Source organism: Diplodia corticola (genome assembly GCF_001883845.1).
Source record: "Diplodia corticola strain CBS 112549 chromosome Unknown scaffold20, whole genome shotgun sequence".
NCBI lineage: Eukaryota > Fungi > Ascomycota > Dothideomycetes > Botryosphaeriales > Botryosphaeriaceae > Diplodia > Diplodia corticola.
Window position 1 is genome coordinate 370,570 of NW_017971499.1, and position 23,711 is coordinate 394,280.

A 23,711-nucleotide genomic window follows, 5' to 3' on the forward strand; every position below is an offset into this window, starting at 1 on the left:
GGAAACGAAAAAAAATAAAGAGAGAGAAAGGAGACGACAACCAGGTTTACTTTGCCGTTTGAGCTCCAACAGGGAACGTACATACCAAGCAGCTGCTTACGCGTTATAAGCGAGTCCCCTCTATTGGTTCCCAGCAGCAAAGAACCCGCGGCCGTAGCCTACCGAAGAGAGCCATCACCCCCCGGCTTTTCGCCACTATCTTGGTCGTTGTTGTTTGGTGATGGGCAGAGACGACGAAGAAAACGCGCCACCATCCTTTCTTTCTTTCTCTCTCTCTCTTCGCATGGGAGAAGGGGGGAGGGGGCAAGAGAGGGATCAACGTGATTTCGGCTTTACGTGCCTTGTTCCGGTTGACAAACGGGGAGCCACGGTCATCTCGATGGCTTACCCCTCTTTTCGTCTCTCTTTTGTCTCTGGCTCTGTCTTTCCAAGCCTGGCAAACTAGACTTGGGGGATCCGTGCGTCGTCCCGAACGTGCGTGACCACTGCGGGCCGCGGGAGCGGGCTGCGAATCATCGCCTAGGCAGTACCGCTTGCAGCCGTTGGTGGGAGAGCAACACGTCGCCCGCCTGCAGGGGAAAAAGAAAAAAAGAACCCAACAGGCTTTTCCTCCTCCTTCTTCTTCCCTGCTGTGCGTATACGGAAATAAATCGGTCGGCAGCACAACGCTCTAGGCGCTGACGTTCAGCCTCCCCCCTGGTCATTCATCTCCTTTTTTTTTTCTCTTATTTTCTTTTGAAGATCACGGATGGCCCCGGGGAGGGCGTGAGGGGACGAAGAAACACTGTCTCGGGTGCTCCCGAGCCGCAGGCCCGCAACTCCGAGAAATACCATGCTTTGCTGTCATTGGCTGACTGGAGGAGTAGTCCGCTGCCGTTATCCGGTCCCTCTGAGACGCCAAGTCAGCAAAGCGCTGTGCCGTTTTACGCCCGTTCGACGCTGAAGCAGTGCCAAGGGCAGAGGAAATCAATTTTCGGACATGAACTGACACCATCCCCCGTCATGTCTCTCTCTCTCTCGCCTGCCTGGCAAAACAGAAGACGCATGAGGAGAAAAAGAAGGGGGAAAGGCCAGAAGGAAAAAAAAAATGAAGCTCATCAACCAGAAGGAGTAATCAGGAAACGTCAGTACACGTGCCAGCCGGCTGCCAGCCTTTTTCTGCGGCTCCGCTCCCGCTCCCCTCCCATCGGCACTCGCTTATCCAACCATCAACCCGAGGATCCGCGAAATCGGCGGATATGCTCCTCCTCGTGTCGTCGTGTTCGTGCGTCGTCGATCCGCCTTCGGGAAGTTCCCCGGGCCAGACCGTCAACTAGGTAAGCCAGGTGGGGGGTCCTTTTTTTTTTTTTTCTGGGATTTTGCCTGGTACGTACTCGCCGGACGACTGGGTAGGGGTGTATGCAGGTACTGTACCTTGCTGCTTGGGACTATGAGTCGCGCCGTTTGTCGTCGGTGCCGCGCGCCTTGGCAACACGTTGTAGTGGAGCATCATCCTCGTCGCAGGGCCACAGGGCGGCGGAAGTACACAGTAGTGGTTGGAGCGTAGGTATCCCACAGGGACCTTTTCCCGGGCCGGCGCTCTCCGGGGGTCTAGAGCGAGCGGGCTTTGTGTTGTCACTACTCAGGTACCGGCAAAGCATTCTCCCCCTGGTTATTGGGCGGGTCTGGCACAGTAGAATCGCGGGATTGGGGCAATTAGTGGAGACGGGGTACGGCTCGGCCGGGCGGGTACGGGGCCACCCGTGATGTTCGTTGGCGCCCGTTGCTTAATTTCCTTTTCTTTTTTTTTTCTTTGCTTGTGTCTTGCTTTTTTTGCTGGGAAAGGCTGACTGACTGACTCTCTCTCTCTGCGCAACCTCCATCACAGACATGGCCGTTTGCGGCTTTGTCTCATCACGGAACTTAGGGAGCGGTGCCGGCTGTGGCACAGCATTGCCAGCACTTCTTTGCTGTCGTTGCTGCTGCTGCTGCTGCTGCATGGGAAATGATACGCCCCTCCCGTTTCCCCGAGTGATGGCGAGAAAGCCAGTTCCTTGACTTTGATGACTCGCGCGCGCCTGGGTGCTGACACGTGTGTGGGCATGCCTTGTCAGTCGAGCGTGCATTTGTCTTGTTTTCCTTGCGGTGCGCCCCGGTTTTCATGTCTCTCTGGTCAAAGCACAGAACACGGCGCAAGCACGACTGACCCTCCACCCTGCTCACCGGACAAGGAAAGTCAGATCCTTGCCTGCCGCATGCCTGGCCAGCCTCATCAGCACACACGAAGCGTTACTTTCCGCACACCTTGCCGCCGGCCGATCATCGAACGATGCGAAAACGAAAAGGCAAGACCCAAGAGGAGGACCGGAGCGAGCGCACAAGAACGCGACGGAACCATGCTCCCTTCGCCCGAGATCGAGCCGCGCCTCATCTGCGACCGGTCTCGAAGCAAAAAGCATCATTTGCAGTCAAGAGCCAGCGTCGGGACCAAGCGTTTCGGTGCTACGTGAGAGAAGTGCTTGTAGGGTGCCATCGAAGAACGTCGCCGATGTGATACTGAGGGCGGCGGCAAAAAAAAGCCTTTTCCACGTCGTCTTAGGCTGCTCGAGACGCTTGGGCTACACAGAGCCGCCTCGCTGCTGTGACGGGTATCCATGTAGTAGTCGGAGCGTGGCCCGACGCCCGAAGCTTTTGTGGGAGGAGGCTTGCTTTGGCGTGCGCTCGTTGGACGATGATGGTGGTTCAGCGTGGTTCGACGCCCATGCCACCATGACCTTTTCACTCTTCTTTGGGTATGTTCTCAGGAGATGGGTTGGATGAGAGAATGGTAGAAAAGCAGGTTGCTTAGCCGTCGTCGCGATGTTGGACGATTTCGCGGGGAAGGCGCCGCTGATCATCGCATCCATAATTAGTAGCGACAAGGGTTGTGCGCGCATCTCCTGGGGAGTCCTGGTGCACGGGAAAGTCTGTTGTAGCCTCCGTACGTATACTTCTGACGGGGACGACGCTAGCCATGGGTGCCAGGGTCGCCATCGTTCCTACGGGTGCGCGGATCGCAAGGATGGGTCTGAAAACGATGTATTGAGCGTTGCGAAATGCCGAACATGGAAGATCCCAGGTGCACCTAAAGCACACCTGGAGACAAGGTACGGTTACAGTGCGTGGGTTTGAGACTCGTGTGGCATGGGGGTTCCCTGGCCGTTTCAGGGAGCGTTGCATCAATCAATTCGTGGTAAGGTGACATTTGGCCCCCACGAGAAAGTTGGAAAGTATGGAACGCCCTTCTTCGTTACAACGGATTTTTCTTGACTTGGGGAAGAGGGTGCAGTACGGCGGCTTAACGCTTCTTGTTCTCGGGTGGTGGTCATGATATCGCGTTGATGATCTAAAAACCATTCTACATTCTCCAAATCGCACCGAACACTGCCAAGTGACTGCGTATGTTTGAGCCCGTTCACGAACAACTCAACTGTAAAGTTCCAATAAGACCCTAAACTCCTTTCTTCGCCTTCGTCCGCCACCGTTGGTCTACCACTCAAGGTCGTTGCGCGGCCCAAGCCTCTCCCACAAGCCCAATTCCGGACCCGTCGTAGATTTCAAGCAGCTCAGTTGTTTGCACACTATCGTAGGAAATAAGAACATCTACAGTCAGCACATGTCGTGATAAAGCCATATTGCACACATCCTCTTCTTTATAGGAGAGGGGAGGGGCGGGAAGGTATGTAGTGCAGTAAGACTTACGTAGATCGGCCTGATTGTACTTGTCGCTGACCGACGATTCCCTGCTCGCCGGCCACACTTCCCTGCCCCTCCTCCTCTCCTCCTTCAAGTGCTTCGTCATCTCCTCCAGCATGTCCTCCTGTAGTCCGTCGGCGGGTGCATCCGGCGGCAGCGACTTTGATGGGGGTGGCATCTCGACAGCAGTGGACAGCATGGCCTGGACTTCGTCCCGGATGGCCTGGATGGCGACGTCGGCTTGCGCGTTGTCGCCGGGCCAGTTCAGGTAGATGTGGCACGCGAAGGCGGTGCGGGAGGCGGATGCAGGGGAAGTGGAGAGGGTGTACCAGAGGCGGCCGCCCGATGTGACGTGCAGCGAGCTCAACCCGTGGCGGTCGAGGATCGAGTGCGTGTCTTGGGCGGCCATGGTGGAGAGGAAGGGCATCTTGGAGGTGAGATCGAGCCAGGCGCTGGGGGCGATTCTGGCGGCGTAACCGGTGCGCTCCATGTGGTGTACTGTGAAGAAGGTGGGATTTTGTCAGCCGATACGTATTGGGGTTGATGGGTACGAAAGTCAGGGGTGATTTACCGGCCTGCTTCCAGTTGACGTCTTCTTCAAAGTCGAGCTGAGCAAGTGGAGCGGACCGCTCGGAAATGCCCCAGCTCTTTGCTAAAACGTCGGCGGTTGTGAAGTCTGGAATTGAGATGTACTCGGTGCTCAGGTTGACGAATACGAAGCCCTGACGAGTGGTATGAGCGTGGATTTCAAACAATCCGTTCTGGCTTTTGTCAAAGCTCTCAATGTCCTCGAATGCTGGGGCTTTCACAAGTCGTCCCCGGGTGTCGTAACTCCATCCATGATAGCGGCATCCCAGAACAGTAGAGGAGCCGGATTTCTTTTTGGTAACGGTATAGGCGCGGTGCCGGCATACGTTGTGGAAAGCCCGGATGACATGGTCCTTGCCAAGGATCAGAAAGACTGGATAGCGAGCGAGTTGAAAAGTGTGATAGTCTCCTGGCTTGGAAAAGTGGCTCCGATGGGTGAGGTATAACCATTGCTTGAAAGGTTGTCAGAGGGGCCCAAAACGGATGGAGTGTGGCGTGCAGAACATCTTACCTTGCTGAAGATTGCACGACATTCCAATTCATATAGTTCGCTGCCAGTCCACCAATCATCCGGGAAATCTGACGCTCGATGAGCTTCAAGCTTTGCATTATTCCGAGACGGAGGTGTGGTCGGTAGAACCACAGCAGATTTCTTGGCGCCACCCTTGTCATTGACGAAGTACCTGTATGCTAAGAAGGCAAGGATTGCAGGCAGAATCGCCAACAACGCAGAGACGAAAGGAGGCATGATGAGACCTGTAGCTACCGAAAGCTGGCTTGGGTAGCAACAGCAACGGCCATGACAGCCGTGGATATACAAGTGTCACATCGCCAGGCGGCTCGTCCGGCATGGAGTTCGCATGATAAACCGTGCGTGATTCACCGACATGGCATCCCAATCCGGTCACAACTTCCCCTCCCAAGAGATGCCAGGAGCAGGTTAAGCAGGCGTTGAGTCGTTGATGTGCAGGTGATGCGGGGATTGGATCGCGTTTCCCGTTTGGGAACAGCGTGTAGATCCCGCATCCGCAGTTCCCCAGCATGTAGGTAAGCGTAGACCAATCACACAGTGCGCTTATGCGGTAGATACCTTGGGACCGAGCACAGCGTGGAATGGTGGGCCGGACAGCTGTCAGATGCTTATCTTTAGCTCGTCTGGTCGAACATCACGAGTTCCATGGTGCCAGCCTGGTTCATGGCTGCCTCACGTTTGCATTGGCCGTACCAAGAGCGAGTCAAGTGGCTTGTGCTCACCTCAGGGGCGCATTTATCGTCTTAAAAAGTGCTAAGGAAAGCGGCGGCAGCCCTGTATCCGAAATGACTCTACGACTCTGCTGCGAAGAGCGGAAAGGCTCTTTGGCCAAACTCTATCGGACTTCTACGGTTTGCTGATCGAGAGCATGCTGCTCGAAAACCATTTCCATAACCCGACCTTGATAGTCTGGACAAAGGGTCAGCGGATGCCCTGTTGAGTATGGGCCGGGTACCTACAGGCCACGCCGTTTTCCTTTTCAGGGTTCAAAATACCCTCGGCGTAGACACCGTTCTCCAGATTGGCTTGAGCTTTTTCGCAAAGCTCATAGTCCTCCAGAGCGACTTGACGCACAAACTTGAAGTATTCCTCAAACTTGTCGCCAGACTCCATGTGGTAGTAGTCGAATTCCATGCGAGTGATGTTTGGGTCTTGAGTGGGACAGATGCGGAAGGAGCTCATTCCGCCGCCATAGACGTTGAGGGTGCAGTTCGGGAAGAAGTAGAGGAAAAGTCCGTCGTCGGGCTTCTTGGGATCGGCAATGTGTTGGGAGAAGTTCTTGAAGTTCTTGACCAAGTAGAAAGTGGGAGGGTAGTAGATGGAAAACGAGGGGTGAGTGTACTGGCAATGAAGACACTCCTGGTAGCCATCGACCATGGTCTTCCAGTTGAAGCGGCCATCGTACTTCAGACTGCGACGGTGCGGAAGCTTGGTGAAATCGACACGGGAGAGCAGAGGCTCAATGTCGGGGAAGAAGTCATTGAAGTCGGGGGCATCATCCGAGATGGTAGCAAACAGAAGACCCGTCGACGTCGTCCAACTGCGAACTTCTCGATCCTTTGTTGTTTGAAACGTCAGCGGGACTTGAATGGCAGTGTCAACTGATATGTGGGCAGACCGTGTCCTGCAACAAGACTTTGAGTTTGCCGGTCTCATCGTGAGTGACGTAGACTGGCACCTGAGCGACTTCATAGGTGACGTTGTCTTCGTGGAAGCGAGTGACGGGTCCTAAAAGGTACCACGACTGTTGATCTCAGTCATGGCTGCAGGCAGTGATGCAGGCGAGTCCCACTACCTTGAAGAACACGGCGCGCCGCTCCAGGTTGTAGAGTTCCTGGCTGGTGTACCATGAGGCAGGCAAGGTTCTGGGAAGCTCAGGAGCCATGTTGGCGGTTTGTGAGGTTTCTGAGGTGCAGCAGAGAAGGAATGACCTTGACTTGCTGCGTGTTTGGCGTGAAGGTTGGTCTTATAGCACCGCCGAGAATGGCCACTAGAGTGTGACGAATATGGTTAAGCGATCCCATGTGCAGGTGGTAGGGCAGATCAGCAGGAATCAAGCGGTCGAGCACTAATCAACCGCGAGCAAGGGTCCAACTGCAGCCGGTCACTGCTAGGCGACAAGATGGCATACGAAGTCCCGTGTGAGTCTCCATGTCGCTTGGCAAGTCCTGCAGAGTCAAGGGCGTTGATGCTTGAGTCAGTGCTGTGTCAGTTCGGCAAGTGTGTCGGAGTAGCAAAGTGCCACTCGCTCGACGATGATGTGGCCGTGCTGGATGCATGGCTATTGGCTCTCGGGATGGGAGGTGGGAGTGGCTCGGGGAGGGATGGAGGAGAAGGATTGTAGAGGAGGGTGAGGAGAGCGGGGGATTGGCCGAAGCTCCGCCGAGGATGACGCCACACGACGCGATCGCGTCTCGGAGCTTGACGCGACTGGACGGAGCTCCGCCTACTTAGCCACAACTGCACCAGCATTCCGACCCACACCGTCGCCATGGGAATCAACGGGCAAGTCCCCCGGCCTTTCCCATTGCCGCTCGACATTCTAACGTGCATCTCAACAGGATTTGGGACGTCCTGGGCGATGGCGAACTCACGTCAATTGCCCGCCTTGCCTCTGACCACTTCCAGCGTCACGGCCGCCCGCTGCGCATTGCCGTTGACGAGGCCGGCTGGCGCTTCTGCAACTTGAATCCCCACCAAGTCAAAGCTATCCGCCAGAGTACGATCCTGCCCCAATCCCTCCGCGAGAATCTCGCTGATCCAAGCCCCAACAGAAGAGCCCGCAGCCAACCCTGTCGAGAAAGCCATTCTGTACCGAATCCTCAAGCTCTTGAGACTCAACATCCAGCTCCTGTTCGTCTTTGACGGCCCGCGGAGACCATGGAAGAAGGGCAAGACGGCTGGCATGATCAAATACCAGGACATCAAAACCTTGCGTCGCCTCCTTGACCTCCTCTGCGTCCCACATCATCGCGCCCCGGCCGAAGCAGAGGCCGAGTGCTGTCGACTGCAACAGGAGGGCATTGTGGATGCTGTGTGGTCCGAGGACAGCGACAGCCTGATGTTCGGCTGCACCTTGCTCATCCGCAACTTCCGTGACAAGGACAAGAAGAGCGACACCCATGTCAGAGTCTATCGCGCTCACGACCTGTGGGAAAAGAAGCAGCTGGATCGCGATGGCCTAGTCCTGATCGCCATGCTCGCTGGCGGCGACTATGACCCGGTTGGCGTCAGGGGGTGCGGCGCTAATATGGCCTACAGAATCGCAAAGCGCGGCTTGGGAACCGTCTTGTGCCAGACGCCAGACAGGGAATTGCTGTACTTTCGGGACCATTTGCACCCGCTCTTCCGTGGTAAGGACGTTGAGATCCCCTACGACTGGCCGAAACCAAGACACTTGAACAACTACCGGAACCCAACCGTGTCCACTCGTGAAGAGCTGCACCATCTGAACGCCCTCAGGAACGATGGCTGGGACCGTGCAATCGACCAGCCCAAGCTACGGACCTTCCTCCGCGAACAGTTCCAGATCTGGACCAAGGGCTATATGAAGCACATCGCCCCTGTTTTGCTCGTTCGAAAGTTGTGCAGAAACACGTTTGCTCGCGTTGATGCGAATCCCTACTCGGTCGAACTCGTTCGCTCGAGGAAGCAAGACTCTGCCAGCGAAGGCGAAGACACCATGGTGAAGAAGGTCAAGTTCTTGCCCCACAATCTGGTTGGCTTTGATTTCGCCGTCGCACCGGAAGAAGAGGACTGGTCGAAGCTGGCAACGAAGTCTGACGGCGATTTTGATCCCGGATCTAAAGTAGATTGCGAGGTTTTGGAAGTTGTCCTTCGGCGCTCCCTGCCCGCGTCAGTCTTCGAAGCGCCTGCACCAGCGAGGTCTGCCTCAAAACGAAAGAATGACAGCGCTGGTGCGGGACCTGCTGACGTTCCGAGCGGCCCATCGCCTTCCAGGACGCAACAGGAGACCACACGAGAACCAAGAAAACGAGCAAAGACAAGAAGCACGAGCAGCCGTGCCACTGCATCTACTGAAGTGGACGAGATTGTTGAGAGGATGATGGGCGTACGTCGACGCACTGGGGCCAACAATACCAGCCGCACTGTCAACCCAGATTGCAGTGCCACTCCAAGCTCCAGTGCCAATCCACGCTCCAGTGCCACTCCAAGCTCCAGTGCCAATCCACGCTCCAGTGCCAACCCAAGCTCTAGTGCCAATCCACGCTCCAGTGCCAACCCAAGCTCCAGTGCCAACCCAAGCCCTAGTGCCGGTGCGCGTCCGCGGCCTGTACTCCACACATTGCCCGACCTACCGGAGCCTCCTAGAACGCGTGCTGATGATGAAGTTGTTGACCTCGGATCTGAAAGCGAGGACGAGCTCCCTACTCCATCCAGGATCCTCACACCAACTAGATCTCAGCCATCCGTACCTGACCAACGACGAAATGACCTATCACATGGTACAAATAGGTCGGTTCCCGTGTCGGCTTGGTCTGATGAGGATATCCGGCGGATGCACGAGTTGCAAACCAAGTATGGCGTGCAATTGGTGGCGGCGCCGGCAGGCAACGCTCCAAGCCAAGAGCCTATTCCATCATCAACGCAGCCGCCGAGCTCAGGTCGCGCATCTACACCTCAGCAGCAGGTTGGGGCCGCGCCACTTTCTGCACGAGACGCAGCGCGTGCTCATTGGTCGCACCTCAATGCAAAGCCGACCAGCCGTAATGGCCAGACGCAGGAGCCGTCAAGTACGGGCACATCTCAAATCCAAACCCCCGCAGCAAAGGCCGCTGTATGCATCGACTTGACCATCGACTAAATGCCTTGCAAGGACTCGAAAATTACACATGCAGCATGAACAGTAGACACATACATAATACTTGATATTTCTAATAATGGCATCAAACCCACCACCTCCTAGGTGGCAACGAACTCCATAGCTTTTGCCAACGCCATGTACCATGTACCCAACTCGGACCGTAAAGCCTTTGGCCCAAGATTTCCAGAACGCCGCTTGTCTCGACCCTTTGACTCAATTACCATCCGTCACCAAACATCTCGAACCCCCCCTTCTTCACCTCAACAGCATGGAATCCCTCAACTCCTCCTTCAACGCCCTGTACTCGCTCTCCTCAGCCGCGGCCAGCGCGGGCGCGCCGAAAAAGTAGCGCGGCGTGCCCACGTTCCCGACGTCCAAGCTGCGCCAGACCCTGACGTGCTTGATGAAGGGCTCGAGCAGCTGCCTCGCCATCTGCGGCGTCGGGTGGGTGACGGGGAAGTTTGTGGTGCCGTTGTGCCACTCGACGCTCAGCCTCAGATCCAACAGCGTCGCGACATTGTCATTCCCGTCGTCGCCTGCGCCAGCGCCCAACTGGAATTGTTGCGCCTGCGCCCGCACCACCCTCTCGACAAAATGCCGCACGTACGCGCACACGTGCTCGAACACGCCGTGCTGCACCCACGCCACGACCTTGACGTCCAGCCGCCTCGCCCGCGCCAGGACGCCACCATCACACCCGCCGATCCCGTCGAAGTAGTTCGCGTACACCTTGCACGGCCCGCCCCGCTTCCCGAAATCGAAGTCGGCGTGCGTCAGCTGCCGCCCCCGCGCGAGGGCGACGCCCCCCGGGTGCAGGCGCACCTCGAAGGGGCAGCGGGCGTAGAGCACGGCGCTGGCCTCGTCGTGGATGGCGCGGCTGAGGCGGAGGAGGGCGGTCGTGCCTGATGACGAGGTGCCGTCGCGGCGGAGGACCGAGGAGTCGCCGGTGTTGACGGCGTTGGCGGCGGGGATGGGCTTGTCCGGGAAGAGGAGGTCGTAGATTTGGAGGCGGAGTTCGGTGGGGAGGCGGTCGAAGAGGGTGGTGGTGGTGGGTGGTGTTGACGAGGGGAGTTTGTTGGTGGGCGGCGGTGGTGATGGTGCGCGGAGTTGGATTTGGTGGGGGGGTTGGCGGTGGTTGGTCGTCGCTGTTGTTGTTGTTGTTGACATTGTTGTTGTGGTGGCCATGATTGCTTATTCTTTTTTCCTATTTTGGGGTGGGTGGTGGATGGATGGATCAGATGGATGTGGCGGCGATGGTGCGTGCTTCTTGGCCGGCAGCAGGTGTTTATTTATTTATTTATTTGTACGGTCGTGCCTTCGATACGAATATGTGTGGTGAGGTTGACGCAGAACAATTAATAATACTGAAACGGGGGGAGGCAGGTTCGCAGGCGATGATGTGGTGTGGTGTGCGTATGGTCAGGGATCAGTCGATCGAGCCAAGCTTCTTTGCAGAGAAAAGTCGAGAAAGAAGCAATTAGGGTTTATATCATTCTGGCGGCCGCTGTCCGTCACTCCACTGACCGCTGATTTCAGTGGGGTCGTCCTCGGCCGACGCGCTGTGTCGTGCGTGTGTTTTATTGTATTATTTGCTACGGAAATCCCGTCGCTCTGGCTGGCATGCGGCAGGCCAGGCAGGGGGGGGGGGGGGCCGTTGCGGGTTTTTTTTGGTTCGTTGCTCTCCAGATGACACTAAAAGACAGGCGATGGCAAATGTGTCAGCCCTACCCGGAGAAATCTCGTCTGGCCTCGGACCTGGCATCTTGACTGTTTGACCGCTCGAGGCACCCGGCGGAGATGGCCCTGTTGCGCGCTCTGTCCAGAGAGAAGAACCGCCCGGCCGCTGACCACCGTCCGTCATGGTTTGCCGCGATTTCTATCCGGTAAGGGGGAAAAAAGAGAGGGAGAGAGCCAAAATACCCCCTTGGCCTGTAAAAAACACATGTTTCTTTCGATCTTGCTGTGATCGCCAACGATACCTAGATCAGTGGCCGGCCGCCTTCCCGACCCAAAGTGCCGGGGGGCGTGTTTGAAAGAGAGAGAGAGCCGCGACGGGACCGAACTCGGCCGTGTCGGTGACCGGTAAGTAGCTGCCGGCAGCCAGCCCCGAACGCACCGTCCCGCAACACACACTACAGCCCACGTACGTGCTTTGGGCCGTCCGCGTGCCCGCCGCCGCCGCCGCCGCCGCCGTCTCTGCTTTTTTTTCTTGCTGTTGCTTCGCTTTGCTTGGCTTTGCTTAGCTTTACTTCGCTGCAAACCTTCGCGCCGCAGATTCTCCTCCAGCTCTTTCCCCCCCAGAAAAAAAAAGAGGAGGGAGCACAAAGGGTGCGGCTGGTGTTGCGTTGGCAGCGGCGGTGGTGATCATGCTCGACCGGGATTTTCGTCGAGACGTCGTGCGAGACGCGTCGATTCGTCGATAAATTACCGCTGGGATGGCAGTGGTGGTGCCAGCACTGGTAGGGAGCAGCAGCAGCAGGGGCGTTGCAGGAGCTAGGTACCGGTGCCGGACGTCGGGCCGGCTGCTGGCTGATGGCACGATGCACCGCAAGTGGGTCCACGCGCGGGTTGGGATGGGGATGCAAGGTGGTTGGTGATGGGGGAGGCGGACAGCGCGAAGGGGGCTTCGTCCGGAAAGTATGGAAGCAGCATGCTTTATCGATCGGCGTTGTGCCAGACGTCCAACTTCTGATCTTATTCCCGGCCGGTCGCACAACGACGTCTTCCCCAGTGCTTCGTCGTTGCAACACGGGCCACGTCTTTCGGCATGGAGCACTCGTACGATCGGACTGTCAAGAGAGCTCGTACGACACTAAACGCGTCCCTCACACCAACTAGATATTACGGTTGAGATCTACACGGCCTGATTACAAATTGTCTCTCTATCACAATCATCCCCGGTATCGCGCTTTTCCAGCTACTTGCCTTCTTCGTCAGTATTCTCGTCACTGTCGTCATCGTCGTCGGCATCGAAAAAGTGGACGACGCTGGGAGGGTTGTCGTCGTCGCCGTACACGTTGCCGCCATACGCCAGATAGCCTTCGACCATGGGCAGCGGAAGCGTGAGGATGTCCGACGAGTTTCCAAACACCCACACCGTTTGCATTCCTGCTCAGACGTCAGCTCTCTTCTTCTCACAACCTCTCAACCTCTCGCTCTTTCCTTGTCGTCGTCGTCTTCTTCTTCTTCTTCTTCTTCTCTCCAAGGCACCGAATGAAAAAAAGAAAATGAAAAAGAACTCACCCATAACCATATGCTGCAGCGTATGACAATGGAGCATCCATACCCCCGCCTGCTCCACCCTCAACCGCCACGCCACCCAGCTGTGCTCCCTCCCGGGCTCCTCATCCTCCCCATACCGATACAACATGGTCGTATCCCGCCTGACCACCGGCGCCGTCCCCAACCTCTCCTCATTCGCCACCCGATCGTACCTCCCGCTCCCGCTCCCCAAATAAAAGTAGTGCGCCCCGTGCATGTGCATCGGATGCACGTCGACGCCCCCGGAGTAGCTCCCCGTGTTCTGCACCACGATCTCCAGCACCTCGCCCAGCCGCGCCGGAAACGCCGCCACCCCGTCGCGCGCGTCGCGCCCGGTCCCGCTGGCGACGGCGGCTTCGTAATCCGGCAGCGCGGCCGTGGCGTTGCCGTAGAGCGAGACGAGGTAGGGGGATCGCGGCGTGTGCTCGTACCAGGAGATGCCGTTTTGCGCCCATTCGACGCGCTGGCCGCCGCCGTCGGGCGAGATTTGCTGGATGTCGATGGTGACGGTGCGGGTGACGGACGTGGCGGGGGGGAAGGACGGGTCCGGGTGCAGGGGGTGGAGGGCGGTGTCGAGCCAGCCTTGGATGGTGGGGGGGAGGTGGAGAGGGGGGGTTTGGGGTGGGGTTTGGAGGGAGAGAGGGGGGTTGGGGGTGTTGATGTCGATGTCGATGTCGATGTTGATGCTGTCGTTGTTGCTGCTGCTGTTGCTGCTACTACTGCTGCTGCTGAATCCGGCACCACCACGACAGGAGTCGCCGTAGTCCAGGACGGCGTAGGTGGTCAGGTTGGCGGGGCGGTCGCGCGTCTCGAGCTGGAGGTAGAACTGGCTGCGGCCGGCGGGCAGGTCGGCGCAGGACCAGGTGTCGAGCAGGGCCGAGTAGCGCTGGCCGCCGCCGATCTGGATGAAGGGCACCTCGACCGGCTGGGTGTAGTCGCCGTCGGCCTCGATGACGGTGAGGTTGTGCGCCTCGAGCCCCAGGGCGACGAAGGAGATGGCGGTGCCGCCGATGAAGCGCAGCCGGTACGTCTTGCCCGGCTCGACCGAGATGCGCGCCAGGCTGCACGAGCCGTCGGCGGCGTCGGCGTCGTGGCTGTACTGCGAGATGCCGTGGCCGTTGACGAGCACGCCGCCGACCTCGCCGCTCCACTTGAACGGCTTGGCCGACAGCCCGCTCTCGATGTCGTGGTCCGTGGTGTTGTAGAGATCGGTGAGCAGGACGACGCGCTCGTCGTCGTACTCGTACGGCGGCGTCTCGCCCGGCGGGTCGGTGATGATCAGAGACCCCGCCGCCGTCATGGCCTGGAAGCCGACGTGAGAGTGGTAAAAATACGTGCCCGGCCCCATGTCGCGCAGGTTCAGTTCGTAGTCGAAGAACTTCAACGGCGCAATCGGCCATTGGCTTGCCGCGGGCGATCCGTCGGCGAACGGAGCCGCCGCCATGGTGAGGCCGTGCCAATGCTGCGGCATCCATGTGCGTCAGTTGCCCGATTCGCGGCATTGCCTTGTGTGTGTGTGCACTTACAATGGTGAGGTTTTCGTTCGGCATGTCGTTGTACACGCGGATCCACACGACACTGCCCGACGCAAAGGACAGCGGCGGGCCTGGGATGGTCCCGTTGATGACGACCGAGTCTCTTTGGATGCATCCAATGCTCGCCGTCTGCTCAGTTACCCGCAAGACGGCATCTGGAATGAAGCTATCATCGTGGAGCCGAAGCGTGGGCTCCTTGGCCCACGCGCCCACGGCCAGCAGCAGCGATAGCACTATGCGCCACAGCATTGTCGAGGCGGGCCACAAGGAAACGAAGGTAGCAAGGAGAAGAAACAGAGCGAAGGCGTGCGGCTCTATGAAAGTGTTTCAAGTGTGACGACCGACACGACTCAGAAAGGAGGAAAGGCCGAGCCCATGTGTTAAGAAGCACGGCTTCGACTTATTCCAACCGTGCTGCCGGGTCTACAATTACAATTGGTGCTTTAATTAGCAAGTGTCAAGCTGTGGCTGCAAGACTCCGTTGCGTCGTGCACCCGCCAGCCCGCATCTTCCCCCAAGCCTTCTCCACGCGCCGACGAGGGAACATCCCTGTCTCGAACGCGGCCGCCACGGACCGACATTGCTGGCGTCCAAGGCAAAGGATGTGATTGGTCCAAGCTGTTGCTCAATCAAGTCGGGGCTGCTCAGAGCCATGTTTCCAGCAAACAAAGTTGGAGCTTAATCCATCCCACGTTTGCGCCTTGTCATCTTTTAGCGGCTGACGGACAGGCCGCTGCGTCTATGCACCGGGCGTTCGCAAAAAGGCTGGGCGGGCGGGCGATTTGTTGCAGTCAGCCGCACACAAGTATCAAAGCTCTCGACGATCTCCATCAGCCACGCCGATCAGTAAGACGGCGCTCCCGTTCGAGAACCACCGACGTAGTCAGACCTGTCTCGCCCATCATATCGCTCCGCAACTCCGCATACATGCCAAGAGCGCAGCCTCGATGGACTCGTAAGAGTCGTGCAGCATCTGATACATTCTGAGTAAGACAGGGCTGCTGGCTTTTTTTCTGCCGCCTACGCCTCCGGGCTCAGTGGTCTTGGCCCTCCCCGTGCCGCAGAGCATGGCCACATGGCCGAGTGCGCCAACTTTGGTCATCCCCATCCTCCGCTGTCATGACTGAGAAGCCGCGGCTTTTGACTTCCACCAGTAGTGAATCTGAATTCCACACTGGAGCCTTCAGATATGGATGCTGATACAGACCGCTAAACACACGGATGCAGCCAAGCCGGCACCCGGCGTGCAACACGAGGTCCTTGAGCCGATCCCGTAATCTCGCCCGCCGGCCAGTCGGTTCCCTACGGAAACGTTACTTTTTTTTGCTCTCCTTCTTCTCCCTTGCTGAAATCGTATTCCAGCGACCCCAATACTGCCCCGACCACTGACGCATGGTCTGGCAACCTTGCAACTGAAAGGTTCAACTTGACAAGACGCTCAAGGAAATCCCGACGAGGACCCGGGGGACCCGAGTGTCTGATTGTTGCTTGACTCGTTCACATCCCTGATCTGCACTGTGCAGTTTAGACATCGTCTGTCGTTCATGCAACCCTTCTAAGGAGTCCAGTGGTCGAGATGTCCGGTAGATTGTTCGTTGCGATAGCGTCCGCAAACGCTGGCTTTTTTAAATTATATTTTTTTAGAGATGGATTTTTTGTGTTGATTCCTTCTGGTCATGACTTCGTGTGAATTGGCCATCGGCTCAGCAAAAAGGAGAACGTAATTAGTTGATTCAACGTGGATGCTCAAAGCATACCAAATCCGTTTCTATAGTTAACCCAACTTGGTAAGCATATGTTAAGTAGGTTGCGCCGACTCACAACCTATGGACCCATGGGAACCCATGACTCGAACATGACTGCCCATGCCCTCCAACAACGTGGGTCCAGTCACCACAGTGGGCGACGAAAGAAAATGAACCACCTGCACACGTAGTGGAATCGTTTACCCTATCTGAAACTACGCCTACGTCGGCATACTTGCTTCAACTGCCCGCACGTCGCCAGCTGTGTCACGAGAGATGACATCCAAATGTCTCAGACATTCAATGCTTTCAGGTAACAAAAAAAAAATGCGTGACATCAGCGGCCGTCTACCTACGCAAGAAACTCGACACCGCACCGTTCAAACATGCCCTTCGTCTCGTCCGTGTGGCGCGCACAGCTCACACCAAAGACAGACCGTGCGGGGGCCGGACGTCCGACTCGCGTGGCGACAGCCCTCGTGATATCGATCGTTCGAAGACGCGGGAGGAGAAGGGCATGAGTGCTGCTTGTGCCGCTGCCGCTGCTCTGATCACCAGTGCTGCCCGAGTCTCCAGATCCGTGAGGAGGGACCGAGGGGCGGAGGAGCAGACGCAAGAAGCAGAGCAGATCGAGCCTGTTCTCGTGGCCCATCTGCGCGCCGAGCATGGCGAGGGACTCCAGCGAGGCGGGCAGGTCCTCCTCCACGATGCGGCGGTAAGCCCCCGGCGCCGGTGCGAGGGGAACGACGACGACGACGACGACAGCCCGGCTCGTCGTGTCGTCCCGCCGCTCGTGGTCGTCTGGGTCTTCTTGTTCTTGTTCTTCTCCTTCTTCCTCAGCATCGTGCAGGCCGGACGCCGGGAGAAGAAAGGCCTGGGAGACAGCGAGCCGCTTCAGGCGCGGAAAGCGGCGCAGGGCCAGGCACAGCGGCGGCGGCGACGTCTCGCCGTGCAGCGTGCTCCAGAGGGCGTGCTCGGCCGAGTCGATCGTCAGCGCCTCGAGCGAATGCCCGACGGCGTACAGGTGCGGCCACAGGTCTGCGACGGGCAGGTCGTCGTGCCCCACGACGGCGCTGCCCAGGCAGTACTCGAAGGACTTGACGGCCGTCGAGCGCGAGAGGAGGTGGCCGACCGCTGCGGGCGTCACGAGGGACTCGACCAGGGAGACGCTGGTGACGCTGGACGTGCCGGGTTCGGGCCAGACGGCAGTGTTTGGACGCGCTCCTTCGTCGTCGTCTTCTTCTGCCGCATCGTCATCATCACCGTCGGACCGGGGGCCCCCGGCGCACATGAACGCCGTGACGTGTCGAAGTGATGGCAGGTGTAGAAACTCGGCGATGGCGTCGGGGTGGAAGCCGCCTTCGGTGTCCTCATGCCAGAGCTCGACGTGCTGCAGTCTGTGCAGCGGGCCCTCGGGCTCGGGACCTAAAGCGCGCTGGATGCGAGCCTGGCGCAGCAGGAACGGACGAATCCACGACATGGGCTCGTAGGGTATCTCGATGTCGAGGACGGCCAGATGGGTGGCGACGGTGAGAAGCAGAATCACGTCTGCAAACAGGCTTCCCTTGCTCATGTCGGCCATGAAGCGGGACCGTTCTTCGCCTTCGAATCCGGCCTTTTCTGCTGTTGCTCGCCAGCTGTCGCCCTCGAACGGCATTGCCTCGCCGCTCCAGCTCTCCAGATAAACGAGCTTGACATGCCTCGCTAGGCTGGGACGAGCCAGCAGGGTTTGGACAAAGCGCCGCAATTTCTGCCGGTGCACATCATAGCAGAAGGCAGCGTAGAGGTGAGCCTCGGCTATGTGACGGAACCGCTTCGACACGAGGACGAGACTCCTCAGAGTTGGCCGATTCTGGTGCCAGATGCTGTATACGTAATCCTTGTCGACGTGCTTGCCCTCGGGGTCTTGGCTTGTTGCAAAGCTGCTTACAATGCGGTCGAGGAGCTCGTTTGGTAAATCATTGATAGTTGTCCCGGCGGGCTGGTGATGTGATGATGCCATGTTCAAGCATTCGATGGACCGTTGGGTCTGAGGTCTCGATCATTATATAGCCTCAACTCGCGCCACCGCACTAGTGATCCTTTGCCTGGACTCGGCAGTAATCTAGGCAACAGCCAGCCATGTCCGGCTGAATTCCAACCGCCCGCCAAGATGTACTGAATATTCATGCACCAAATCGTGACCAGCACTACCTTTCAGACAGATTTCCAAAATTCTGATCGTCTTAATGCCTCAGTGCGCGTCGTCGTCTGTAGTGGGTAGCAGAATGGTTTGCGCGATCGCTTGATAGTCATGGTTGCGAGCAAGAGTTGTACGAGATTTAGCATGGTATTCCTACATCAGTGCCGGCTAGTTACGAAAACTAAATCGTCAGCAATCTCAATCGAACAAAAGTCATTTTTGGACAATACATGATACGGCTTGTGTGATGACGCCAATGCTGACAACAGTGCAGGTAGTCTAGTGCAGATTTGGGGGGATGTGGGGGGTTGGGGGGCAGCAGCAGATGGTACCGAAAGGCGCGTGGATAGGAGTCTCCCAGCTTTGCTTCTGACGAGATGTTACTCCAGTGATTTGGACCGGCGTGGGAGGCAATCGGGCAAAGGAAAACAGAACCACTTCGGCTCTCTCAAAGCGCGGTACTGGGTCTGCTCATGGTCTGTTCGAGGGGGGGGGGTTCAATAGATGCAACGGCAGCGGGGATTTGTGCAGACTGGGGATGTGGATAGGAAATCTCGAAGGAGTAGAAGCTGTACTGGGGGCTGTAATGGCCGTCATGTCCTGTGGTTAACGAATCGTACTATGGTGTTTGGCAGTGGAAGGGGAAATTCAGCTGAGCAGATGGCCGATGAGGCTTAGACCAAGCAGCCACCTTTGCTCACGTCAGGCGAGGCATGTCGTGCAGATCAATCTCCCATGGCCGGAAATGGCTATCGATTGTGCACCTGTAGAACACGAGCTGACTGTGGAGCGACAAAGCAACGATGACTTCATGGTCAAACATCCTCTCTCCCCACCTCACCCAGCGGCCGCCCCGAAACTGTGCCGATGGGGATCGAGGACGGGTTCGGCCTGATTCATGATCAGTGGCAGCAAGTCCGCGGAGATTGACGTCAGGGTGTGAGGCTAGGCCGCGATCATCGCAATGCCGGGCTGGAGCCAGGAGATGACGTCGGCCTAGACTGCTCCGTGTGGATATGGTTCCCCTGAGATTGGGCTTGCATTTCCGCTCGCTGCATCATCGGCAGACGCATCCGTCTCAGGGACTCGGCGGCCGAATTGCTGCCCAACCTAGGTACGGCTAAGCGGCGGGGCCGGCCCGAGGGCGGGATGGAAAGCGCCGCATTATTGCGAAAGCCGCACGTCGCTTCCGACGGGCCAAGCGCAGTGGCGAATATCGCCAGCATTGTTGACTCGCCCATGCCGTCCGCTCGGTCTCTTGCATCTCCGCCCGTCGGCCCGGGGCAATGCGTCCCCTCCCCCCGCGACCCGGTCCATCATTGGCCCTCGCCGTGCTTTTGTTTGCTGCTTGGCATGTTGCAGCAGACCGCACTTCTCCGTCTCATCCCCGTCTATCGCCATAGCCACGGGGCACATGGTCCGTCAGCGTGTGGGCTGGCCTCTGTGCCCGAGTCAGAGACGACGCGCTTATCGTCAGCGACCCGTTACGTGGCGCATATTATTCCGGGGCTGTACTACGTAGTACTCTTCCTCAAGCATGGATCATGAATAAGTTGCGCGCGCCGGACTGGCGGCAGGTGGCGCGAAGCGGGTAGACCTTACCCGGTGATGTGGTCCGCACAGATCTCCAATGTGCTCATACTGCCGTCCATGGGACAGCCCATGATTTGCTGCCCCAGCCGTCAAGGCTGATTCCGTCCCGCTGCTTCCTTGACGTGTGCTCCGGAGACTGTTCCGGCAGCGGCTCCATGACCACGACCCAGATCAGTCTGCCCAAACATCCACCGCGCACACTTTCGCCGCCACTTCTCTCACGAGCCATACGAGACAACGTGCGGCTGACAACCCCCACCCAGCCCTGGGACTGGCTTCGACGTATCGTGAGGCACGTGGCGCAAAAGCAATGGCTTCTCAAGTAGGGGCACTTCAGAAATTCCAAAGTCAACGCCTTGACCCCATCACCCGTTCGATCGTCGGCAAGTCTTAACGCCATGAATATTCTGAGCTGATTGTCCGGAATACTTGATTGAAGTTGCACAGCTGAAAGATGGAGTCTCCACTTCCAATGCCCTCACTTCCACCAAAGCACGGAATATGTCCCGACCCCGTTGCGCGTTTCGCGCACCCCCTGAATCTTGGCCTTCAATCCCAACGAGAACGGGTCTGCGAGCAAATCTGATAGCTTCTTGACGATGGAGATGATCTCTGCGTCGGCTGTCTCTGCCGTCGGCGGGGTCTGGGAACATACGCCCTGTGAATCCATGTGTGGTGAACAAGACTGCGGTAGAGCTGCACATGGGAGAAGAGTCGATTCGATTGCCATGTCGGCCGTTCGACGTTGCAAGCGCCGCCGTTTGTCTGCAAGGGCGTCATAGAGGGGTTGGATGACGGCGAGATACTTGGCAGCTACTGGCTCCACTTTGCTGCACGCACACAGTATGTCGGCGCAGACCTTGGCATAGGCGAAGTCCTCTTCGATGGGAGGGCGTTGGTCCATCATTTGCTGGCCAATACCAAAGAGGATCACTGTGCTGGACTGGAACGCCCAGTAACTACATCCAGGGGTCAGGGGCTGGCTTCGCCTAACGGGGTGCACCATCTACTCACATCATGACCCAACACCGCCTCGTCATGGCGCCGCTCCAGCTGATGAGCTGCATCATCCGTGTCATTTGCTGTGCGGCGATTGAGCAACGTGCTCGATAGCTCTGGACTTGCGAGTATGGCATGTCCAGATCCCATTTGGAATGAATCCGGGCCTCGCATGCCTGGAGCAGCAACTGCCGGTAAAGGGAGATGATGGCACCCAAGTAGAACATGTGTATCATCAGGATCGCCCTCCTTTGGTAGTGGGTCAGTAACGAGGACTGTTTCTCGTCTGTCAGTGCAGCAAGCTGCATGTTGGCCGGTAGTGATGTGTGCCACGCGTCAAGCTTCTCGGTCAACAGCTCAATGTGTTCGGTCCTGACAGCGCTGGCGGCTCTGTGGGTGGTGACTTCAGCAATCTCTCGGGATACGAGCCCGATCTTACAGCCTTGGACATATATCGCGTCCGAGAGTGAGGTCGACTGCAGGAGACGAGGCCATGCACGCTGATACAGTGAGTACATGCTTGAGACAGAAGTTGGCCTTGCAAACATACCGTTATGTCCTCTGCTCTCACGTCCGCCTTGTATCCCAAGGTTGTAGACAACCAACTGACTTGATCAGCACGATCCCTCGGGTTGGACGTGGGTACGAACGAACCATTCTATAAACACCAATGTGCAGATGAGTCTATTGGCATCCTGCACACTGATCGTACCCGCTTCGACGGCTTCCTCGGCCTCCTTGGACCGGGAAATCTGAAGGCCAGCAGCTAAAGCATCGTTAGTCTTGGAACAGCAGGCAGGATTTTGGATTCGCTGAAACGTTGCCGACCGGCCAACGAGATGAAAGCGCTCCATGAAAGGGGTACGTTTGGTGGGGACGACGGGTTGCTCAATGCTCTCAAGCGAGGGACATCACTTACCGACAGTAAGTCGCGCAACTACATGTTTTTCGAGGATGGAGTGGATGGAAAGTAGAGCGAAGACCCACATGGTCCTGTAGTCGCGGACGCTGGAGAATTGCGACTCAAACATGGAGACTGCAGAAACAAAGCAACCGTGGCGCTCGGCATCCGTCATGCACTCGGCATCATAATGCGCTCCGACGGCAGCCAACAGGAGGACGAGCATCAGGGGAAAAGGCTCAATGCTTTCACTGCAGTAAACATGATCTAGCATCTGTTGCAGATGCTCCTCCCTCACGAGAAAGAAGAGGGAGCCTGTTCCCACCCTACATGACATTGTGGCCTTGCGGGTCTTGTCCTGGGGCGGGAGATGGAGACAGTCATAGCTCGGAACCCCCCTGGCGATGATTTCGTCCCTCCGCACCGAGATCTCTTGCATAGCCAGCTGAAATGCGACGTGACACTCATCATGCTTCCGCGATCCCGAGTCGGGTCTCGAGGCGCCGTCCCCGGAGCCGTTGGAGAGGGTCTCGGACGAGTTGCTCCTGGACTTGCGGTCGTGGTCGACGGGCAGGCGGTGCCCTGGGCGTGAGGTCTTGGCCTGGGTCTGGTGATGGGTGAAGGTTTTGAGGTAGTTTTGGTAGCGGCGGTAGTTTTCGGTCGTCTTGTATTCGTCCATTTGCGCCTCGTATTCTTGCATGTCGCGGGCGGCGCGGCACTCCCAGGCGTGCTTCTGCTCCGAGGGCAGCGTCTGCCATCGGCGGCCGACCTCACGGGCGATTTCCACAAAGGACAGGGCGTTGACGGCGGGATCGGTGCGCAGGGTGTCGGCGAAGTTGACGTAAGCGGTCTTGGGCTTCTTGGGGGCGTTGATGTCGGGCCGGGGTTTGCGGCGATATCGTCGCTTCTTCCTTTCTTCAGTGCGCGGGGGACTGGTGGAGTGGATGCGGGCAGCGTCCTCGGGCGGCGGGGTGGTGTGTGGGCTTCGGTCGGTGCTGTCTGAGGCCAGGGACTGGCCGCACGAAGCCTTGCGCGAGGCGGCAATCTCGCGCTCCAAGACGCGGCGATGGCCCAGCTTGAAGCCTAGGAAAGCCATGTCCTGCTCGGAGATATCGCACACTACATCCCACTGCTCGGGCGGGTTAGCAGTGGCGGGAGGCTCGCGGGGGGCAACGCACGCTGTCAAAGCCATGCTGGACGAGAACGGGCAGGTAGTCGTGGAGGCGGATGCGATGGAGGACGCCGCGCAGCTCAGCAGACATGGCGAAACGGACGGGCAGGAGGCGAGGCAGGGTGGACGCGGTAGCAGGCGCTTAGCCGAGCGGAGTCGAGAGCGGGAGGGCGCGCAGTGTCATAGCGGGGACTCGGCTCGTCAGGCGTCGGCGCAGAGGTGGAGTCGGAGTTGAAGAGTGAAGGCTCCTGAGCCCGGGCGGGGCGTGCACACGCGATTATCTGCTCGAGGGCTGAGATGCAGGGCGCAGGCCTGGATGGCGGCCGGTGGGCTGCAGGGCGCGCTGATTCGCGCGGCTCAGGCATGCGGGCGGCGAGCGAGCGCCACTGGGGCGTCGCCCAGGTGGCCGGAAGGCGCGCACGCATGGCCCGTCGATCCACATAGATCAGCGGTGCTGGTGCGTCCTTTTGCTGTGCGCGCGTTGCGGGCGGTGGGCTAGGTAAGACGGGCGGCTGGGGGATGCCGGCTCAGCTCACTGCGCGCCCGCCCTGTCGCCCCGCTTTGACGTCGCCGCTGTTCTACCCACGTCGTACTACTCACAGCACTCCAGCCTGCGCCCTGCCATGTGCCCCTGCTGTCGCGTGCTGAGTGAGCGTTGCAGCTGC

The 23,711-nt window shown here is 58.1% G+C and overlaps 7 protein-coding genes across 7 annotated transcripts; 1 reads left to right on the top strand and 6 right to left on the bottom strand.

Moving 5' to 3' along the window:
* Positions 1-3,514: 3,514 nt before the first annotated feature.
* BKCO1_20000119 (iron-sulfur cluster-binding) lies at positions 3,515-5,050 on the bottom strand (the record flags this gene model as incomplete). The annotated part of the gene is made up of 3 exons (XM_020272152.1): positions 3,515-4,212; positions 4,286-4,754; positions 4,814-5,050. The coding sequence occupies 3 exons, from the start codon at positions 5,048-5,050 to the stop codon at positions 3,515-3,517; spliced, it is 1,404 nt and encodes a 467-aa protein (XP_020131127.1).
* A 619-nt stretch (positions 5,051-5,669) lies between these two features.
* Positions 5,670-6,719, bottom strand: BKCO1_20000120 (anthranilate-large subunit; the record flags this gene model as incomplete). The annotated part of the gene is made up of 4 exons (XM_020272154.1): positions 5,670-5,743; positions 5,794-6,391; positions 6,453-6,578; positions 6,630-6,719. 4 exons carry the CDS (start codon positions 6,717-6,719, stop codon positions 5,670-5,672), a joined length of 888 nt encoding a protein of 295 aa, XP_020131049.1.
* A 237-nt stretch (positions 6,720-6,956) lies between these two features.
* Positions 6,957-9,659, top strand: BKCO1_20000121 (pin domain-like protein; the record flags this gene model as incomplete). Its single annotated transcript, XM_020272155.1, has 4 exons — positions 6,957-6,975; positions 7,036-7,174; positions 7,396-7,553; positions 7,609-9,659. 4 exons carry the CDS (start codon positions 6,957-6,959, stop codon positions 9,657-9,659), a joined length of 2,367 nt encoding a protein of 788 aa, XP_020131048.1.
* A 255-nt stretch (positions 9,660-9,914) lies between these two features.
* BKCO1_20000122 (uncharacterized protein) lies at positions 9,915-10,826 on the bottom strand (the record flags this gene model as incomplete). The annotated part of the gene is made up of 1 exon (XM_020272156.1): positions 9,915-10,826. One exon carries the CDS (start codon positions 10,824-10,826, stop codon positions 9,915-9,917), a length of 912 nt encoding a protein of 303 aa, XP_020131051.1.
* Positions 10,827-12,576: 1,750 nt separating this feature from the next.
* On the bottom strand, positions 12,577-14,704 carry BKCO1_20000123 (l-ascorbate oxidase; the record flags this gene model as incomplete). The annotated part of the gene is made up of 3 exons (XM_020272157.1): positions 12,577-12,767; positions 12,903-14,382; positions 14,447-14,704. The coding sequence occupies 3 exons, from the start codon at positions 14,702-14,704 to the stop codon at positions 12,577-12,579; spliced, it is 1,929 nt and encodes a 642-aa protein (XP_020131050.1).
* A 1,848-nt stretch (positions 14,705-16,552) lies between these two features.
* On the bottom strand, positions 16,553-18,202 carry BKCO1_20000124 (uncharacterized protein; the record flags this gene model as incomplete). The annotated part of the gene is made up of 1 exon (XM_020272158.1): positions 16,553-18,202. One exon carries the CDS (start codon positions 18,200-18,202, stop codon positions 16,553-16,555), a length of 1,650 nt encoding a protein of 549 aa, XP_020131045.1.
* A 2,251-nt stretch (positions 18,203-20,453) lies between these two features.
* On the bottom strand, positions 20,454-23,137 carry BKCO1_20000125 (hmg box protein; the record flags this gene model as incomplete). The annotated part of the gene is made up of 6 exons (XM_020272159.1): positions 20,454-20,934; positions 20,990-21,474; positions 21,525-21,579; positions 21,629-21,740; positions 21,894-23,004; positions 23,054-23,137. 6 exons carry the CDS (start codon positions 23,135-23,137, stop codon positions 20,454-20,456), a joined length of 2,328 nt encoding a protein of 775 aa, XP_020131044.1.
* Between the last annotated feature and the right edge of the window lie 574 nt (positions 23,138-23,711).